This window comes from Trachypithecus francoisi, unplaced genomic scaffold (assembly GCF_009764315.1).
Source record: "Trachypithecus francoisi isolate TF-2019V2 unplaced genomic scaffold, Tfra_2.0 Lachesis_group7, whole genome shotgun sequence".
In the NCBI taxonomy this organism is placed as follows: Eukaryota; Metazoa; Chordata; class Mammalia; order Primates; family Cercopithecidae; genus Trachypithecus; species Trachypithecus francoisi.
The window spans coordinates 50,446,077-50,463,702 of record NW_022681472.1 but is presented as its reverse complement, the minus strand read 5'-3'; the positions used below and the strand labels follow the sequence as shown (position 1 = coordinate 50,463,702).

The 17,626-nt window shown below is 42.6% G+C and overlaps 1 protein-coding gene across 7 annotated transcripts in view; it reads right to left on the bottom strand.

Annotated features, from left to right (window-relative positions):
- The window catches only part of ESRP1 (epithelial splicing regulatory protein 1), a 75,767-nt gene that overhangs the window by 45,367 nt on the left and 12,774 nt on the right, over nt 1-17,626 (bottom strand). For all 7 annotated transcript variants that reach the window (XM_033203508.1, XM_033203511.1, XM_033203512.1 and 4 more), the window contains exons 5-10: nt 8,193-8,291; nt 8,009-8,063; nt 5,744-5,854; nt 5,499-5,631; nt 5,370-5,412; nt 2,046-2,347 (exon numbers count right to left, since the gene is read on the bottom strand). In XM_033203508.1, coding sequence (XP_033059399.1) covers nt 2,046-2,347; nt 5,370-5,412; nt 5,499-5,631; nt 5,744-5,854; nt 8,009-8,063; nt 8,193-8,291 — 743 coding nt within the window. The remainder of the gene's footprint in view (nt 1-2,045; nt 2,348-5,369; nt 5,413-5,498; nt 5,632-5,743; nt 5,855-8,008; nt 8,064-8,192; nt 8,292-17,626) is intronic.

Below are 17,626 nucleotides of genomic sequence, written 5' to 3'. Positions count from 1 at the left end.
TTGAAAACTCAAGCACATTTTAGAGATTCAGCACTTATGACATTTTCAAAAAGGTATAATTTTTTTTTTTTTTTTGGTGGGGGGAGACAAAGTCTTGCTTGGTCACCCAGGCCGGAGTGCAGTGTGATCTCGGTTCACTGCAACCTCCGCCTCCCGGGTTCAAGCGATTCTCCTGCCTCAGCCTCCCAAGTAGCTGGGACTAAAGGTGCACACTGCCACACCCAGCTAATTTTTTTTTTTTTTTGTATTTTCAGCAGAGATGGGATTTCACCTTGTTGCCCAAGCTAGTTTTGAACTCCTGAGCTCAGGCAATCCGCCCACCTCGGCCTCCCAAAGTGCTAGGATTACAGGCATGAGCCACTGCGCCTGGCCAGATTTAAATTTTAAACTAAGAATGTAGCTAGTTTAGGGTTCAAGAGCACCAGTACAATGGAACACAAAAATAATTTAGAATTTCACCTATACTTATTCTAAGTACAAAAATCATTTTGGTATTCTAGTAGGTAAAAAGGTTCTTAACTTTGCACAATTATTTAAAATCACAACATAATATGGGATGCAGAAGCTACACAAAACTCTGATGAACTCACAGAAATAAATAAGTATCCTAAATACTTACAAAGCAGATCTGTGGAATCATTTGAATCACTATTCTACTATGGGACACAAATAGAGCAAGTTGGAAAAGCTATGTAAAGAGCAAGTTGGAAAAGCAGTCTATACCATTTCTGCTACAAAGAAAAACTGATCCCTGAAGACATGTTCAGCTGGTGGCTGGTAAGTCAAGAACAGTTGAAAAGCTTGAGATTCTGTAAATGGTTTAATGCCTAGATCTCAGTACATTTTGAGGAAGTGATTGCCTCACTTTGTGCCTCAAAAACACTGAAAGTAGCCAGGTGCGGTGGCTTGCACCTGTAAGTCCAGCAGTTTGGGAGCCCGAGGTGGGCAGATCACCTGAGGTCAGGAGTTCAAGAATAGCCTGGCCAACATAGCGAAACCCCATCTCCATTAAAAATTCAAAAATTAGCTGGGTGTGGTGGCAGGCACCTGTAATCCCAGCTACTCAGGAGGCTGAGACAGGACAATTGCTTGTTTTTTTTTTTTTTTTTGAGACGGAGTCTCGCTCTGTTGCCCAGGCTGGAGTGCAGTGGCCGGATCTCAGCTCACTGCAAGCTCCGCCTCCTGGATTCATGCCATTCTCCTGCCTCAACCTCCCGAGTAGCTGGGACTATAGGCACCCGCCACCTCGCCCGGCTAGGTTTTGTATTTTTTTAGTAGAGATGGGGTTTCACCGTTTTGGCCAGGATGGTCTCGATCTCCTGACCTCGTGATCCACCCGTCTCGGCCTCCCAAAGTGCTGGGATTACAGGCTTGAGCCACCACGCCCGGCCTAGGACAATTGCTTGAACTGGGGCAGGCAGAGGTTTCGGTAAGCCGAGAGTGTGCCACTGTACTCCAGCCTGGGCGACAGAGCGAGACTCTGTCACACACTCACACTCACATGCGGAAAGCTAGTAAAAACAGGACAAAGCTCACCAGCAGGGTATGAAACTGATGAAGCCTTTTGGGAAATAACATTTGGCAACACTTTTAAAAACCTTAAAAGCTCACGCTCTATATCCAATGCTACAGAAATCAAACTGATGACAGTTCAAGCATTTTACATAGAAATTTCTTACAGTAGAAAAAGACCAATCTAAATGTACACTAGAGGAATTTCTAGATAAAGTATGCACTTCCATGAGATATTCAAAGATGAAACTTTTCAGACATGGGTCAACTTTCAAGATACAGTTTTAAACCAGAATACAAAATTCCAGCTATAGCAGTATCCCATTTCTGTAAAAACACACAGTATGTTTTCTGTGTGTGTACAGGATAACAGTGGCTATCTCTTGGTTATAGAATCAAGACTATTTTCATGCAGTTACACTTTCAGTATTTTGCCAGTTTTATTTTAACATAATGAGTAATGTAGGACTGTTTTCAGAGATAAAGAACAGAAATCAATGCAAAGGTACAACATACTCATTTTTAAAACCAACCTGCTGAACTTCAGCTGCTGTGCTCCTGAAGAGTTCAATGTATCTTTTACCCAACAAGTCTTTATGCTTCCTTAATGCATTCTGTGCATATTCCTCACAAGCAAAGAGGACAAAAGCATCCCCTGTTGGCCTACCATCTGGGTAGGTGACAAAGAGGATGCCTTCCTTTCCCCCAGTAATAGGGCAATGCTGTCCAAAGAAGGCCACCACTTCTTCAGCTGTGGCCGTGAAAGGGAGCCCCCGCATGCGGACAATGACTTGATTTTCCTTGGAAAGAAACTGGGCTACCTCATTGGAAGTACCTAGGGAAAACAAATATTAGGAAGCAGGGAGAGAAATAGTTAAGACATCAACTTTACCGATTTTAAAGTGATAAAAGCCCTCCCAATGTCTTGAGTTCATAATGAAGACACACACTCCTATTGAATTCAAAATAGCATCCTAGAAATCAGAATTTTCTCCTACTCCTCCCCTTCTTCATAAAACATCCTTCTTAATTTAGGAAGCTGGCAACACAATAAAATCATGGGCCGATCACTAGTAAGTCATTGTGGTAGTTAAAGGCACAGGTCCTGGAGCCAGAATGCCTGGGTCCAATCTTGGTTTTACTGCTTACTAGGGCATAATCTTAGTCCAGTTCAATTCTGTGCCTTTTCTTGTCTGTAAGATTGCCTATGTCATAAATTATGAAAATTAAGTAGGGTAACAGATATAAAGCACTTTGGCTTTAAAAACAAAAATCTTTTCCTGATTACTTTTCCCCCTCCAAGAAAACCATCTGCAAGTAACTCAATTACTTTTTTTTTTTTTAATTAAGAAAAGTTCAAACACTCTTGAGTAAAAACAATAGTATAATGATTATATGGGGTACCTACTTTCAGTATTGATCAACATTCTGCCAAACATAAAACATTTTGTACAGTGTTGTCATATAGCAAATACTTAAATGTGTATCTTTGAAACTCGTATACTAGTAACATTTTCCCTAATAGCAAACTCTTCTTTGCGCTTCTTTTTTTTGAGACACAGTTTCACTCTGTCTCCTAGGCTAGAGTGCCTCAGCTCACTGCAACCACCACCACACAGGTTCAAGTGATTCTCCTGCCTCAGCCTCCTGGAGTAGCTGGGATTACACACACACACACACCCTTACACCTCTCCTGGATAATTTTTGTATTACTAGTAGAGATGGGGTTTCCCCACATTGGCCAGGTTGGCCTTGAACTCTTGACCTCAAGTGATCTGCCTGCCTTGGCCTTCCAAAGAGCTGGGATTAAAAGCATGAGCCACCAAGCCCAGCCCCAATAGCAAATTCTTATCGCATTGCCCATATACAATGAAATCCCAGAAATGATATAAACATTAATTGAGTTTGCCATCTCCAAGTTGCAATGCATCTATCACAAAATGTCAGGATTTAGGTAAAACCACAGCAACTCCAAATATATTTGGCCCCAAACAATATCAAACATTGCTTGGGAACTCTGGAAATGCTCCTAAAGTCCTGAATTTTGAAGCCTTAGAGTTTATCTAAAGATGAACTGGAGCAAAAATATACCAGCAAATTGTGTTAACAGGATGCTGCTCCTATAAGTTCTATAGCTGCAAAATTTTCACCTGGGCTATGTAATGCAGGAATACAAATGTTCTTTTACACAGTGAAAGTCATCTTCATATAATTTGGCAATAGGTGTCAAATGGCTGTTGAAAAAGTCCACAATTTTTTGATTCAGCTATCCTGCTTTTAGAGATTTATCCTAATGAGTGGTACACACAGAGATTTAAAAATACTTACCACAATATATTAAAGTCAAAAGTTGGAAATGTGTTCTAAATGCTCAACAGGGATATTTTATTTATTACAGATAGAATCTCGCTATGTTGCTCAGGCCATTCTCAAAATACACCAAGGCTCAAGCAGTCCTCCCTGTCTCAGCCTCCCAAGTAGCTGGAATTACAGGCACAAGCCATGTGCCCAGCTCCAACAGAGATGTTTTAAAATATTACGGTACATATAATACTACGTAGCAATTAACATTTAAGAAAATTGAGTAATGTAGGATGTTCATAATACATTAAAAGGAAATTATAAAACAATATGAACGAGCAAAAGAAACTTACAAATTAGATACATGTATAGAAAAAAATCAGACAGGCTGGGCGCTGTGGCTCAAGCCTGTAATCCCAGCACTTTGGGAGGCCGAGACGGGCGGATCACGAGGTCAGGAGATCGAGATCATCCTGGCGAACACGGTGAAACCCCGTCTCTACTAAAAAATACAAAAAACTAGCCGAGTGAGGTGGCGGGCGCCTGTAGTCCCAGCTACTCGGGAGGCTGAGGCAGGAGAATGGCGTGAACCTGGGAGGCGGAGCTTGCAGTGAGCTGAGATCCAGCCACTGCACTCCAGCCTGGGTGACAGAGCGAGACTCTGTCTCAAAAAAAAAAAAAAAAAAGAAGCACAGTGAATGTTGTATGCATCTGTTACTTCCTTTAAAGTTATTAATCACTAAATAACTGGATAAAAACCACATCTGTTCCACCCTCTTTTTAACCATATTACCGTAAATATGTATCCAAAAATACTGTGAGACCCAAAACTACTATGTTTCTGGTGACTCATGTGTTAAGTTTAGAGAAAAATTAGAAGCACATGTGCAACAATCCCAGTTATTGCAGCATAGCTGTTTGAAAGCAGTTTTCTGACTCTTTTCAAGAATATCATTTCCTGGCCGGGCACAGTGGCTCAGGCCTGTAATCCCAGCACTTTGGGAGGCTGAGGCAGGAGGATCAATTTGAAGCCAGGGGTTCCAGACCAGCTCGGCCAACATGGTGAAACACCGTCTCTATTAAAAATACAAAAAATTAGCCAGGCGTGGTGACACACACCTATAAGCCCAGACGTTTAGAGGCGGAGGCACAAGAACTGCTTGAGCCTGGGAGGTGGAGGTTGCAATGAGCTGAGATTGTGCCACTGCACTCTAGTCTGGGTGACAGAGCAAAACTCTGTTTCCAAAAAAACAAAACAAAACAACCTAGCCTTTCCATATGCATACAACTTCATATCACCTTTTCACCTTCATATAGTACTATTTTTAATGGCTATTTAACTATAGTAGGTTGGCTCAAGCCTTAAGACAAGTGTTATACATTAAGCTCACTGTTATTACTGGAAGCTTCTACTTCTGGGGAAGAAAATCTATTCCCATGTTCCATTAGAAAATAAAAACCATTCATGACCCTATTTATCCACTCTTGCTAAATTTAAGTATGCAAAATTTTTATATTCTTATTAACTAAAGCCACATTATATAAAAGGCACTTACCACCGGCAATTTTAAGAAAATCTTCACCTGTTGCTTTGTAAACCTGAGAAAAGACAGAGAAGTTAGTGTTTCTGAGCCTATGTTAATTCTCATTCGCGATGTCCAGGGGTTCAGGTTTTGAGGACATACCTCAATATACCGGGTCCCCATGTGATGTTTGTGCCTCTGTAGTGCTAGGTCTCGGTGCTCCTCACTTACAAACCTAACCAGAGCTTCTCCGTTCCTGCGACCCTGAGCATTCAGACAAAGTGCTGCACCTCCCCTTTGAGAATGATAAAACAGATAGCAAGTAGAAAAAAAATACAGTGAGAAAAAAAAAAGAGAATCCATTACCCCTTTGGGATTAAGTAAAATAGATATTGAAGAAAACCAACTTGGCAATATTGAGTCCTTTGAAGAATCTTGCAATATCTTGATCTGAAGACTGCCATGGTAAACCTCGTGCCCTGACTACGGTGTTATCATCAATAAGTTCCATCTTGCTGCTGTGGATGAAGCAAAACTTCAGGTTGCATGATAAATGCTAGCAAGTCAGACACCTATTACCCCCTGCAAGACAACTGCCTAGTTACACAGGATGTATTATTTGATGTTCAGACTACCAACACTACTCGATTTTCCTTATAACCTCAAAAATTATGTGGGTACAGCTCAAAGTACTGTTTAGGTGGTTCATTATAAAAAGATGGCTGACTGTGTAGGCCCAACACAGCTAGCTTACTCAGCAAACCATCTATCTATCAAAGCTGAGGAAGGCCAGGCGTGGTGGCTCATGCCTGTAATCCCACCACTTTGGCAGGCTGAGGTAGGTGGATCACCCAAGGTCAGGAGTTCACGACCAGCCTGGCCAACATGGTAAAATCCCATGTCTACTAAAATTACGAAGATTAGCCGGGCATGGTGGGGTACGCTTACAATCCCAGCTACTTGGGAGGCCGAGGCAGGAGAATCACTTGAACCTGGAAGGTGGAGGCTGCAGTGAGCTGAGATTGTGCCACTGCACTCGAGCCTGGGCAATAGAGTGAGACTCCATCTCAAAAAAAAAAAAAAAGAAGAAATGTTTGCTTGGTACCCTCATGTCCTGAAAATTCCTAGAACTCCAAAATATAGGTTTGAATTCATTCTCAAATCTAGCCAGTATACATGTGGGGTTTAAATCCAGTTTAGCAGCTGAATTTAGGATCAGAATAAAGCTGACAAGTAACCCGCAAGAGGAATATGTGTGCATGGTAGGAAGTCTGCCATTAAAATATCCCCCACATCAAACCAGGGAGCCATCCCAGAGAATGTCCATAGAAATGCCTGTGAGTTCCTACACCTTAATGACTCACTTGCAAATCACTTATTATATATTTTGACACCTTTTGATGTCTCATCCCTCCTAAGTTCATATTTTCAGTTCTCTCAGGACATTTTCTTAATAAGTCACTTTCTTCACAACTAAATCGGCCTCAAAGTCTCTATGGGCAAAGCTGTCAGAAGTTTCTGTTCACTCCAGAGACCAAGCAAAAATCACTCCAGAGACCAAGCAAACACTCAATTCATTAGAGTGATTTATAAACAGGTCTACCTGCGATCACTAACAGATACCACTTCATACTTCTCCCCAGCTATTTCCTTGGCTTTAAAGTAGAAACATATATAGGCAGGCACAGTGGCTCACACCTGTAATCCCAGCACTTTGGGAGGTCAAGGTGGTGGATCACATGAGGCCAGGAGTTTGAGACCAGCCTGGTCAACATGGCAAAACCCCATTCTCTACTAAAAATACAAAACTTAGCCAGGTGTGATGGCACACATATGTAATCCCAGCTACTGGGGAGTAGTAGGCACGAGAATCGCTTGAACCCGGGAGGCGGAGGTTGCAGTGAGCAGAGATCATACCACAATATTCCAGCCTGGGCAACAGAGCAACAGTGTCTCGAAAATAAATAAATAAATAAAGTACTTATAGAAGGTACGTAAAATTTTATCTCAGTAAAAACTGTGAACTCTATTAAAGCCTACAATTTCTCCTTTGGAAATTTTCTAAGTGAAAGATTGGATAGTTTGGGGAGACCAAAATAACAATCACGGATACGAGCATATAATATACTTAAGGTCAGGGTGACTAAAGATGCCACTAAGTCATTACATACATAAAGAGCTTGAATATTGGGATATTCCCAATATCCAAGCTCTAATACAACCTTCTTTTACAGATGACCTAACAGTGAGAAAGGATAGCTAAAAGGATTAGTAAAGTTTCTAAAATATGACAAGAATTAAGTGGCACAATATGAACAAAAACAAGTTAAAGGCCAGGCGCGGTGGCTCACACCTGTAATCCCAGCACTTTATGAGGACGAGGCAGGTGGATCACGAGGTCAGGAGATCGAGACCATCCTGACTAACACAGTGAAACCCCGTCTCTACTAAAAATACAAAAAATTAGCCGGGCGTGGTGGCTGGTGCCCGTAGTCCCAGCTACTCGGAGGCTGAGGCAGAATGGCGTGAGCCTGGGAGGCGGAGCTTGTAGTGAGCCGAAATCATGCCACTGCACTCCAGCCTGGGCAACAGAGTGAGACTCTGTCCTAAAACAAAACGAAATAAACAAAAACAAGTTTAAACGCTCAAATAAATAGTACTCGAGCACTTACCAAGTCCCACTTTCAAACTTGTAATTCACTCTCTCTGGATCTGAAAATCTGTGATCTAAAAATGAGAACATGGAAGTCATCATTTAGTGATTAGGGAGACAAAGTTGCAGGAGGAAATTTGAGTATGGGTAAGAGAAAAATAGTACGAATTCTGGGACTGCACTACTATAAAAGCAATACTTACTATAAGGCTCTGAAATCATTGCTAAAATTATATTCCCCATATCTTCAACTTGAGAGGCTCCATATCGAGAGACTGAACTATTCTTCTCAAAATTTAAATCTGTGAGATTAAGTTAAGGAAACACTTTGGAAAGGTAAAATCAGGTTACTTCTAAATCAAAATTAAACCTATACCAAGCCAAGAGAGGGAAGATGGATCTAGCCGAGCTTCCTTTAGAAATCTAAAAATGGGCCGGGCGCGGTGGCTCAGGCCTGTAATCCCAGCACTTTGGGAGGCCGAGGCCAGTGGATCACGAGGTCAGGAGATCGAGATCATCCTGGCTAACACGGTGAAACCCCGTCTCTACCGAAAATACAAAAAATTAGCCGGGCGAGGTGGCGGGCGCCTGTAGTCCCAGCTACTCCGGAGGCTGAGGCAGGAGAATGGCATGAACCCAGGAGGCGGAGTTTGCAGTGAGCTGAGATCGCACCACTGCACTCCAACCTGGGCCACAGAGTGAGACTCCATCTCAAAAAAAAAAAAAAAAAAAGAAATCTCAGAATGGCTGCCTCCCATCAGTCAGTCATTCAACTTAGGCTCCAACTGCCCTTTTGGGTAAAAGAGCCAAATCAATCCAGTCCTGAGATATTACCAGGAATATGACTTTTATCTATCCAGTTGTAGCAAATGAATACTGAGCATTTTCATTTCATTTTGAATCAAAGTATGCAACAAAGTTAATTAGAATATTTAATTCTCTGAAGCTGTAAAGCACACACAAGGCAATGACCATGCCAATTTCAAGATATGGTGACATTATCAATACAAGGTATGAAATGACTTTTTTGGCCTAATGTTTGAGATGGACACCACAGATTACTGATGTGACATTACTTCCACATTGCCACTTTTGCTTAGAAATTCCATTATAGAACACTTTTGGAGCCCTGTAGGATAGTCCACCTTTGATGACAGCAGATGCTAGTTCTAGACAGCAAATTTTGGAAACAATTCAAGCACTCAGAGTCAACACAGGCCAATGTGCTTCTTTACCAAAAGTATACTCTTCAAAACACATTGCTCGAACTTGGTTTGAGGGTGAAACCAGGAATTCACATGAAGTTTTATGAATCTCTCTAAAATATGGATGTGTTTCCATCAAACAGAGGCATACCTTGAAAATATGGTAGGCTTGGTTCTAGAGCACTGTATTAAAGTGAATATCACAATAAAGCAAGTCACACAATTTTGTGGGTTTCCCACTACATATAAAAGTTATGTTTTGACTGTACTAAGTATTCAATAGCATTATGTCTTTTAAAAAATGTACATGCCTTAATTCAAAAATACCTTGTTGCAGAGGGGCACAGTGGCTCACACCTGTAATCCCAGTACTTTGGGATGCTGAGGTGGGAGGATCACTCGAGACCAGGAGTTCCAGACCAAGCCTGGCCAATATGGTGAAACCCCGTCTCTACTAAAAATACAAAAATTAGCCAGGCGTGGTGGCGCATGCCTGTAATCCCGGCTACTCACGAGGCTGAGGCAAGAGAATTGCTTAAACCCAGGAGGTGGCGGTTGTAGTGAGCTGAGAACACCTCATTACACTCCCGCCTGGGTGAGAGGTAGACTGTGTCTCCAAAAATAAAAAACAACATAACAACTTTGTTGCTAAACATGTTAATCATCTGAGCCCTCAGTGAGTCAATCTTTTTGCTGCTGGAGGATCTTACCTAGATGTTGATGGCTGCTGATGGATCAGGGTGATGGTTGCTAAACGTTGGGGTGGCTGTGGCAATTTCTGAAAATAAGACAACGATGAAGTTTGCCACATCCATTGCCTCTTCCTTTCATCAAAGATTCCTTGGTAGCCTGTGATGCTGTTTGAGGGCACAGGCAGAGTTGACTTAGTGTAATTCTTGGTTTTCTTTGTTGTTGTTGTTGTTTTTTGACAGTCTTGCTCTCTCGCCCAGGCTGGAGTGCAGTGGCACGACCTCAGCTCACTGCAACCTCTACCTCAGCCTCCCGAGCAGGTGGGATTACAGACATGCGCCACCATACCCAGATAATTTTTGTATTTTTAGAGATGGGGTTTCACCATGTTGGCCAGGATGGTCTCGAACTTCTGACCTCAGCTGATCCACCTGCCTCAGCATCCCAAAGTGATGGGATTACAGGCATAAGCCACTACACCCGGCCTCATTTTTGTATTTTTCAGTAGAGATGGGGTTTCACCATGTTGGCCAGCCTGGTCTTGAACTCCTGGCTTCAAATGATCTACCTACCTGGGTCTCCCAAAGTGCTGGGATTACAGACATGAGTTGCCACACCTGGTCAATTTAGCATAATTCTTCAGAACTCTAGGATTTTTAGAATGGCTAATGAGCGTTAGCTTCAACTTAAAGTCACCAGCTACATTAGCCTATAACAAGAGAATCAACTTTTGAAGCAAGGCATTGATTTATCTTCTCTAGCTATGTTAGTCCAGGATGGCATCATCTTCTAACAGAAGGTTGTTTCTGGTACATTGAAAATCTGCTGTTTAGTGTAGCTACCTTCATCAGTTAGCTAAATCTTCTGGATAACTCACTGCAACTTCTCCATAAGCATTTTCTGCTTCACTTTGAATTATGTCGTAGAGATGACTTATTTCCTTCAATCTTATAAACCAATCTTTGCTAGCTTTTCTTTTGCAGCTTCCTCACTTTTCTCAGCCTTCATAGAATTGAAGAGACTTAGGGCCTTACTCTAGATTGCACTTTGGCTTAAGGGAATGTTGTAGCTAGTTTGATCTATCCAGACCACTCACACTTTCTCCATATCATAGCAATAAGTATATTCCATTCAAATTACACTTCCCTGTCTTCTATAAATGACAAGTGGGACCCAGCCTTCTCCTCTTTGCTCAGGTTAATACCCTATAATGTTTTGCTTTCTTATCATTCATATATTCACTGGAGTCTTCAAGAAATTTTCCTTTATGCAACTTGGCAAATCATCTGGTACAAAAGGCCTGGCTTTTGGCCTACTTTAGCTTTTGACGTGTCTTCCTGACTAAGCTTAATCATGTCTAGCTTTTGATTTAAAGTGAGAGATATGCAAATCTTACTTTCACTTGAATGCTTAGATGCTACTGTAGGGTTAATTGGCTTAATTTCAATATTGTGTTTCAGGGAATAGGGAGTCCCAAGGAGAGGGAGAGAGAAGGGGTAACTACCAGTTGGAACAGCCGAACACACACAACATTGACCAATTAAGTTTGCCACCTAATATGGCCCTGCTCTGCTGGCCCCAAAACAATTACACCAGTAACAAAGACCAGTGATTACAGATCGCCACAACAGAATAATGACAACGTTTGAAAGGTGACAGAGAGACAAGTGAGCAAATGTTGTTGGAAAAATGGTGTCAATAGACTTGCTGAATGCAGAGTTGCTACAAACCTTCCATTTTCTTTTTTATTTTAAACAAAACAAAACTGGGCAGACACGGTGGCTCACGCCTGTGATCCCAGCACTTTGGGAGGCCGAGGTGGGAGGATCACTTGAACCCAGGAGTTCAAGACCAGCCTGAGATATCAAGTCCTCATCTCTACAAAGTAACAAATTGGCCTGTCATTGCAGCTACTCAGGAGGCTGAGGTGGGAGGATCGCTTGAGCCCGGGAGGTCAAGAAGTACACCACTGCACTCCAGCCTGGGTGACAGAGCAAGATCCTGTCTCAAAAATTAAAAAAAAGACAAAATACAACAACTGTGAAGTGCAATAAAGTAAAGCACACTAAAACAAGGTGCACCTGTGTGAGCAGACACTAATGTGCCCTGCAAAACCTAACAGTGACTTTCTAGCCCTTTATAGCAAAAGGTTATTGACCTCTGACCTATTACAGAAGAATGGAGATTACAAAAAGATGGCCAGATAAAAAGGATGCCACAGGAATGTTTGTCAATCAATCTCAAAACAGAATATGGGGAAAATTTAGATTTGAAAGGAGTATAGAAGTATATTCCATTCAAATTAAGCTTTCGTCTCATCTATTAATGGCAGAATTACCTAGCCTTCTCAGCATTGCTCAGGTACCACCCTATAAGGAAAGCACTCTTATCTTAATCCCCGAACCAAACTAGGCCACAAATGACCCACCAAAACTGTTCTTGGCCACAATCGTCAATTTAAGAGTTCATTAGATACTATTCCTATAATGTTATGCTATCTTCTTGACCGTCTTAACATTTTCTGGGTGTAGGCCCCCATCTTCCTCTGATCTCTTTCCATCTATCACCATCTCTATAGCTTCAAAGGATCTACTGACTTAAACGGTGGCATTTATTGGACACCATTTTGTGCCAACCACTCCCTATTTCTTCCAATTCTCGTAATAACCCTGACAGATAGATTATAGCAAAACCAAACAGTTGTAGAAACTAACTAAGGCTGGGCATGGTGGCTCACGCCTGTAATCCCAGCACTTTGTGAGGCTGAGGTGGGTGGATCACTTGGAGGTCAGGAGTTTGAGATCAGCCTGGCCAACGTGGTGAACCTCTGTCTCCACTAAAAATACAAAAATTAGCTCGATGTGGTAGCGCATGCCTGCAATCCCAGCTACGCAGGAGACTGAGGCACAAGAATCGCTTGAACCCGGGAGGCAGAGGTTGCAGTGAACTGAGATCATGGCCACTGCACTCCAGCCTGGGTGACACAGCAAGACTCCATCTCAAACAAACCACTGGGATTGTGATGTTCAGTAGTTCACCCAGTCATCTGGTTGCTGGGTAATGGAGGTGGGATTACACGACAGCTATGATTTTGACTATTGAGCAATAGTGTGTGAGAAGTTTTATAAATTCATAGATAAAAGTCAACGAAAGCAGACAGAGATCAAAAGTAAAAATGGAAAGCACTTCTGCCTGGTTAAAAATACACTTGTAGATGAAGAATCATTTTAATGAATTCTACTTTTTAACTAAGAATATGTTCTTTACATTTGGCTACCTTGGTGCCACATAACACGTCCCAACACGTCTCCCTTTGAGCCATCACAACCAGGATCAGCGGCGCTAAGCTGTGTAACAACTTGTAAGTCACCCAACCTCCTGAATGCCCAAGCCATCTCCTTACACACACACACACACACACACACACACACACACACACATAGCCTCAGTAGGCCAGTTTCTTCAATCTATGATCCTTAGCATCACTGAAAACGAGAGAGAGGAATGAGAAAACAAGTTTTAGTAGTAATTCTTTCCCCTATCAATTTATAAGTATATATTGAATTACTTGCTGCACGTCTGATCTTGAGGGAAGGAAAGATGAGTCTGTGCCTCCTGATTTATAGCTCCTCACGCAACTTACTCATTCTGCCCTCAAGGCAGCCACAACAGTACAAACAGGCTTAGCCAGCTTTACAAATGAGAAATGCCTCAAGGAAATGAGGAAGGGTACAGGCAGAGGTGGTGGGAACAAAACTCATCATTTCAGGCTGCAATTGAGCAAGTAAAATTTCATATGCATGTTAGAGGAATCTAGAGAGACTTGGTCTATATATTAACAAGAGGGACACTTTCCTTATGACCACCACTGGTGAAACAGGCTTGAGGATTTAATTCACACTTGCGTTAGCTGAGGATATAATTCAGAGAGAAATTTTATGAAGTTTATGAATATTAGCTTATCTACTTAAAAAAGTTATCCTTCCCAACTACCTAAAATTGGTCACATCTGGTTTCAGAACATCCTATTTTTACTTGTAAATATCTTTTCAAACTAAGTTTTTAATAAGGTGATACATTAACTCAGACAAGTTTAAACTATTTTATAATTACTCCAATTCGAAGTTTCATCTGAAAGCTGTTTTCCCTTGCCACAGAACCCTCACAAGACGTTAAGTCCATTCCTATGGTTTACTTTCATTTACTGTACAGTAACACAATTTCATGTCGACAGGCTTATAATACCTGTGCTAATGAACAAAGGAGTAGCTGATAAAACATAGCAAGAAAAAAAGAGAAAAGTCGGGCCGGGCGTGGTGGCTCAAGCCCGTAATCCCAGCACTTTGGGAGGCCGAGACGGGTGGATCACGAGGTCAGGAGATCGAGACCATCCTGCCTAACACGGTGAAACCCCGTCTCTACTAAAAAATACAAAAAACTAGCCGGGCGAGGTGGCGGGCGCCTGTAGTCCCAGCTACTGGGGAGGCTGAGGTAGAAGAATAGCGTGAACCTGGGAAGCGGAGCTTGCAGTGAACTGAGATCCAGCCACTGCACTCCAGCCTGGGTGACAGAGCGAGACTCCCTTTCAAAAAAAAAACAAAAAAAAAGACAAGTTGATTAGTCTTCCATCTAAAAACTGAATTTTCTAAAATCATGTGATAGAGATGTTACTCTTAAAAGAGTTGCCTTTATGGGCCGGGCGCGGTGGCTCACGCCTGTAATCCCAGCACTTTGGGAGGCCGAAGGGGGCGGATCACGAGGTCAGGAGATCGAGACCATCTTGGCTAACATGGTGAAACCCTCGCTTCTACTAAAAAAAAAACAAAAAATTAGGCCGGGCGCCGGGGCTCAAGCTTGTAATCCCAGCACTTTGGGAGGCCGAGACGGGCGGATCACGAGGTCAGGAGATCGAGACCATCCTGGCTAACATGGTGAAACCCCGTCTCTACTAAAAAAATACAAAAAAAACTAGCCGGGCGAGGTGGTGGGCGCCTGTAGTCCCAGCTACTCAGGAGGCTGAGGCTGAGGCAGGAGAATGGCGTAAACCAGGGAGGCGGAGCTTGCAGTGAGCTGAGATCCGGCCACTGCACTCCAGCCCGGGCGACAGAGCAAGACTCCGTCTCAAAAAAACAAACAAACAACAACAACAAAAAAAACAAAAAATTAGCCGGGCGTGGTAGCGGGGGCCTGTAGTCGCAGCTACTCAGGAGGCTGAGGCAGGAGAATGGCGTGAACTCGGGAGGTGGAGCTTGCAGTGAGCCAAGATAGCGCCACTGCACTCCAGCCTGGGCGACAGTGAGACTCCGTCTCAAAAAAAAAAAAGAGTTGTCCTTTTTATTTTTAATTTTTTTTTTGAGACTAGGGTCCTGTTATGTTGCCTAGGCTGGAGCGCGGTGGCTATTCATAGGTGTGATCCCACTACTGATCAGCTCATGAGTTTTAACCTGCTCTGCTTCTGGGACAGTTCACTCCACCTTAGGCAACCCTCCACTCCACTCCCGGAGGTCGCCAGATTGATGATGAACTTACTGTGGACACTGGATGGGCATACCGCACTACAGCCCAGAACTGCTGGGGTTCAAGTGACCCTCGCACTTCAGCCTCTGGAGTAGCTGGGATTACAAGCGTGTGCCACCAAACCTAGCTGTTTGCTTAATTTATTTATTTTTTTCGAGACAGGGTCTCACTCTGTTGCCCAAGCTGGAGTGCAGTGGCGTGATCTCGGCTTACTGCAACCTCCACTTCCCGGGTTCAAATGATTGTCCAGCCTTGACATCCCAAGTAGCTGGGATTACAGACAAATGCCGCCATGCCTGGCTAATTGTATTTTTTGTAGAGAGAGGGTTTCACCACGATGGCCAGGCTGGTCTGAAAACTCCTGGGCTCAAGTGATCTGCCCACCTCAGCCTCCCAAAATGCTGGGATTACAGGCCTGAGCCACCGTGCCCAGTTTGGTTGCATAATTTTAAATTTAAGTTCTACATATAATCCGATATATTTTAAAGTGAGCTTTGAAGGAAACAAAAAATGTCACCATAAGAAAATATAACCAGAAGTCAAAACAACCAAAACTATTTAACACCAGCAATAAAATGCTGGGGGAAAAATCTAAAACCTAGGTATGAGCGGAGAGGAGTGAAAAACGTAAAAATAAAATTAAAAAAAAAAAAAGAGAGAAGCCAGGTGTGGTGGCTCACCCCTGTAATCCCAGTACTTTGGGAGGCCAAGGTGGGTGGATCACTTGACACCAGGAGTTTGAGACCAGCCTGGCCAACATGGTGAAACCCCATCTCTACTAAAAGTAAAGTTAAAAAATTAGCCAGGCATGGTGATGCACATCTGTAATCCCAGCAGTTACTTGGGAGGCTGAGGTATGAGAATCCTTCAAACCCGGGAGATGGAGGTTGCAATGAGCTGAGATCGCACACTGTATCCTAGCATGGGTGACAGAGTGAGACTCCATATCAGGAAAAAAAAAAAAAAAACACCTCAGACACAGATACACACATACTTAAAACCCTACTTTTGTCATATCCCAACCAGCTTTCTCAGGCTAATGCAACCTTAGCTTTAAACCTTACTTCCCAGCTTTTTTTTTTTTTTTTGGTGAGGCAGGATCTTCACGCTTGAATGCAGTGGTGTGATTAAGGCTCACTATATAACTTTGACATCCTGGGCTCCAGTGATCCTCCCACTTCAGCCTCCCAAGTAGCTGGGACCACAGGAGTGTGCTTCCACACCTAATTTTTAGATTTATTTTTGTAGAGACAGGATCTCCCTGTGTTGCTTAGGCTGGTCTTGAACTCCTGGGCTCCAGTCCCCTTGCCTTAGTGTCACAGAGTGGTGAGATTACAGGCATGAGCCACTGCACTCAGCCTCTTGCTCTTAGAGGGTAAAAAATAAGATCCCTACCTAACAAACATTACTTCTTGGAGATATTATTGTACTGAAGAGTCATGCAGAAGGATTTCCAACAAACCTAGTAAGTCAATTATACCCTAGAAGAAATAAGATGGAGGTAGGGTCTCATTCAACAAAGGATATTAAAAACTTTACTTTGGAAAAAGATACTTATATGGGATAAACAAATTAGGAAAAAGAGAGACTTCTTGATAAGTCTTCCAAAGCTTTCTAAAACAAAAGGATTAATTTGAAATTTCCAAACTCCCAGTTTAAAAGTAAAATATTTTATTTTTTTGAGATGGAGTCTCGCTGTCACCCAGGCTGTAGTACAGTGGCACGATCTTGGCTCACTGCAACCTGTCGCCGAGGTTCAAGCAATTCTCATGCCTTAGCCTCCTGAGTAGCTGAGATTACAGGTACCTGCCACCACACCCAGATGATTTTTGTATTTTTAGTAGAGACAGGGTTCTGCCATGTTGGCCAGGCTGGTCTCAAACTCCTGACCTCAGGTTATCCACCTGCTTCGGCCTCCCAAAGTGCTGGAATTACAGGCGTTACCCACTGTACCAGGCCAAAATATTTTATAATTAAAACAAACCACACTTAATTAACACCAGTCTGAGGGCTGGCAAGGAATATGCAGTATTTCTAGTCACTTCACTCACTGCAGATGACAGACCAGTGTCCTTGCCGATTTGGCTCATGTCACGCTAATGTGATGCCAGAGATAATTCCTTCCCCCTCCAGCTAACAAGGTCAACTACTGGCCCAGCTTATCTGTATACTTGATATATATATATATTAATATATATATTATATATATATTATATATATATATC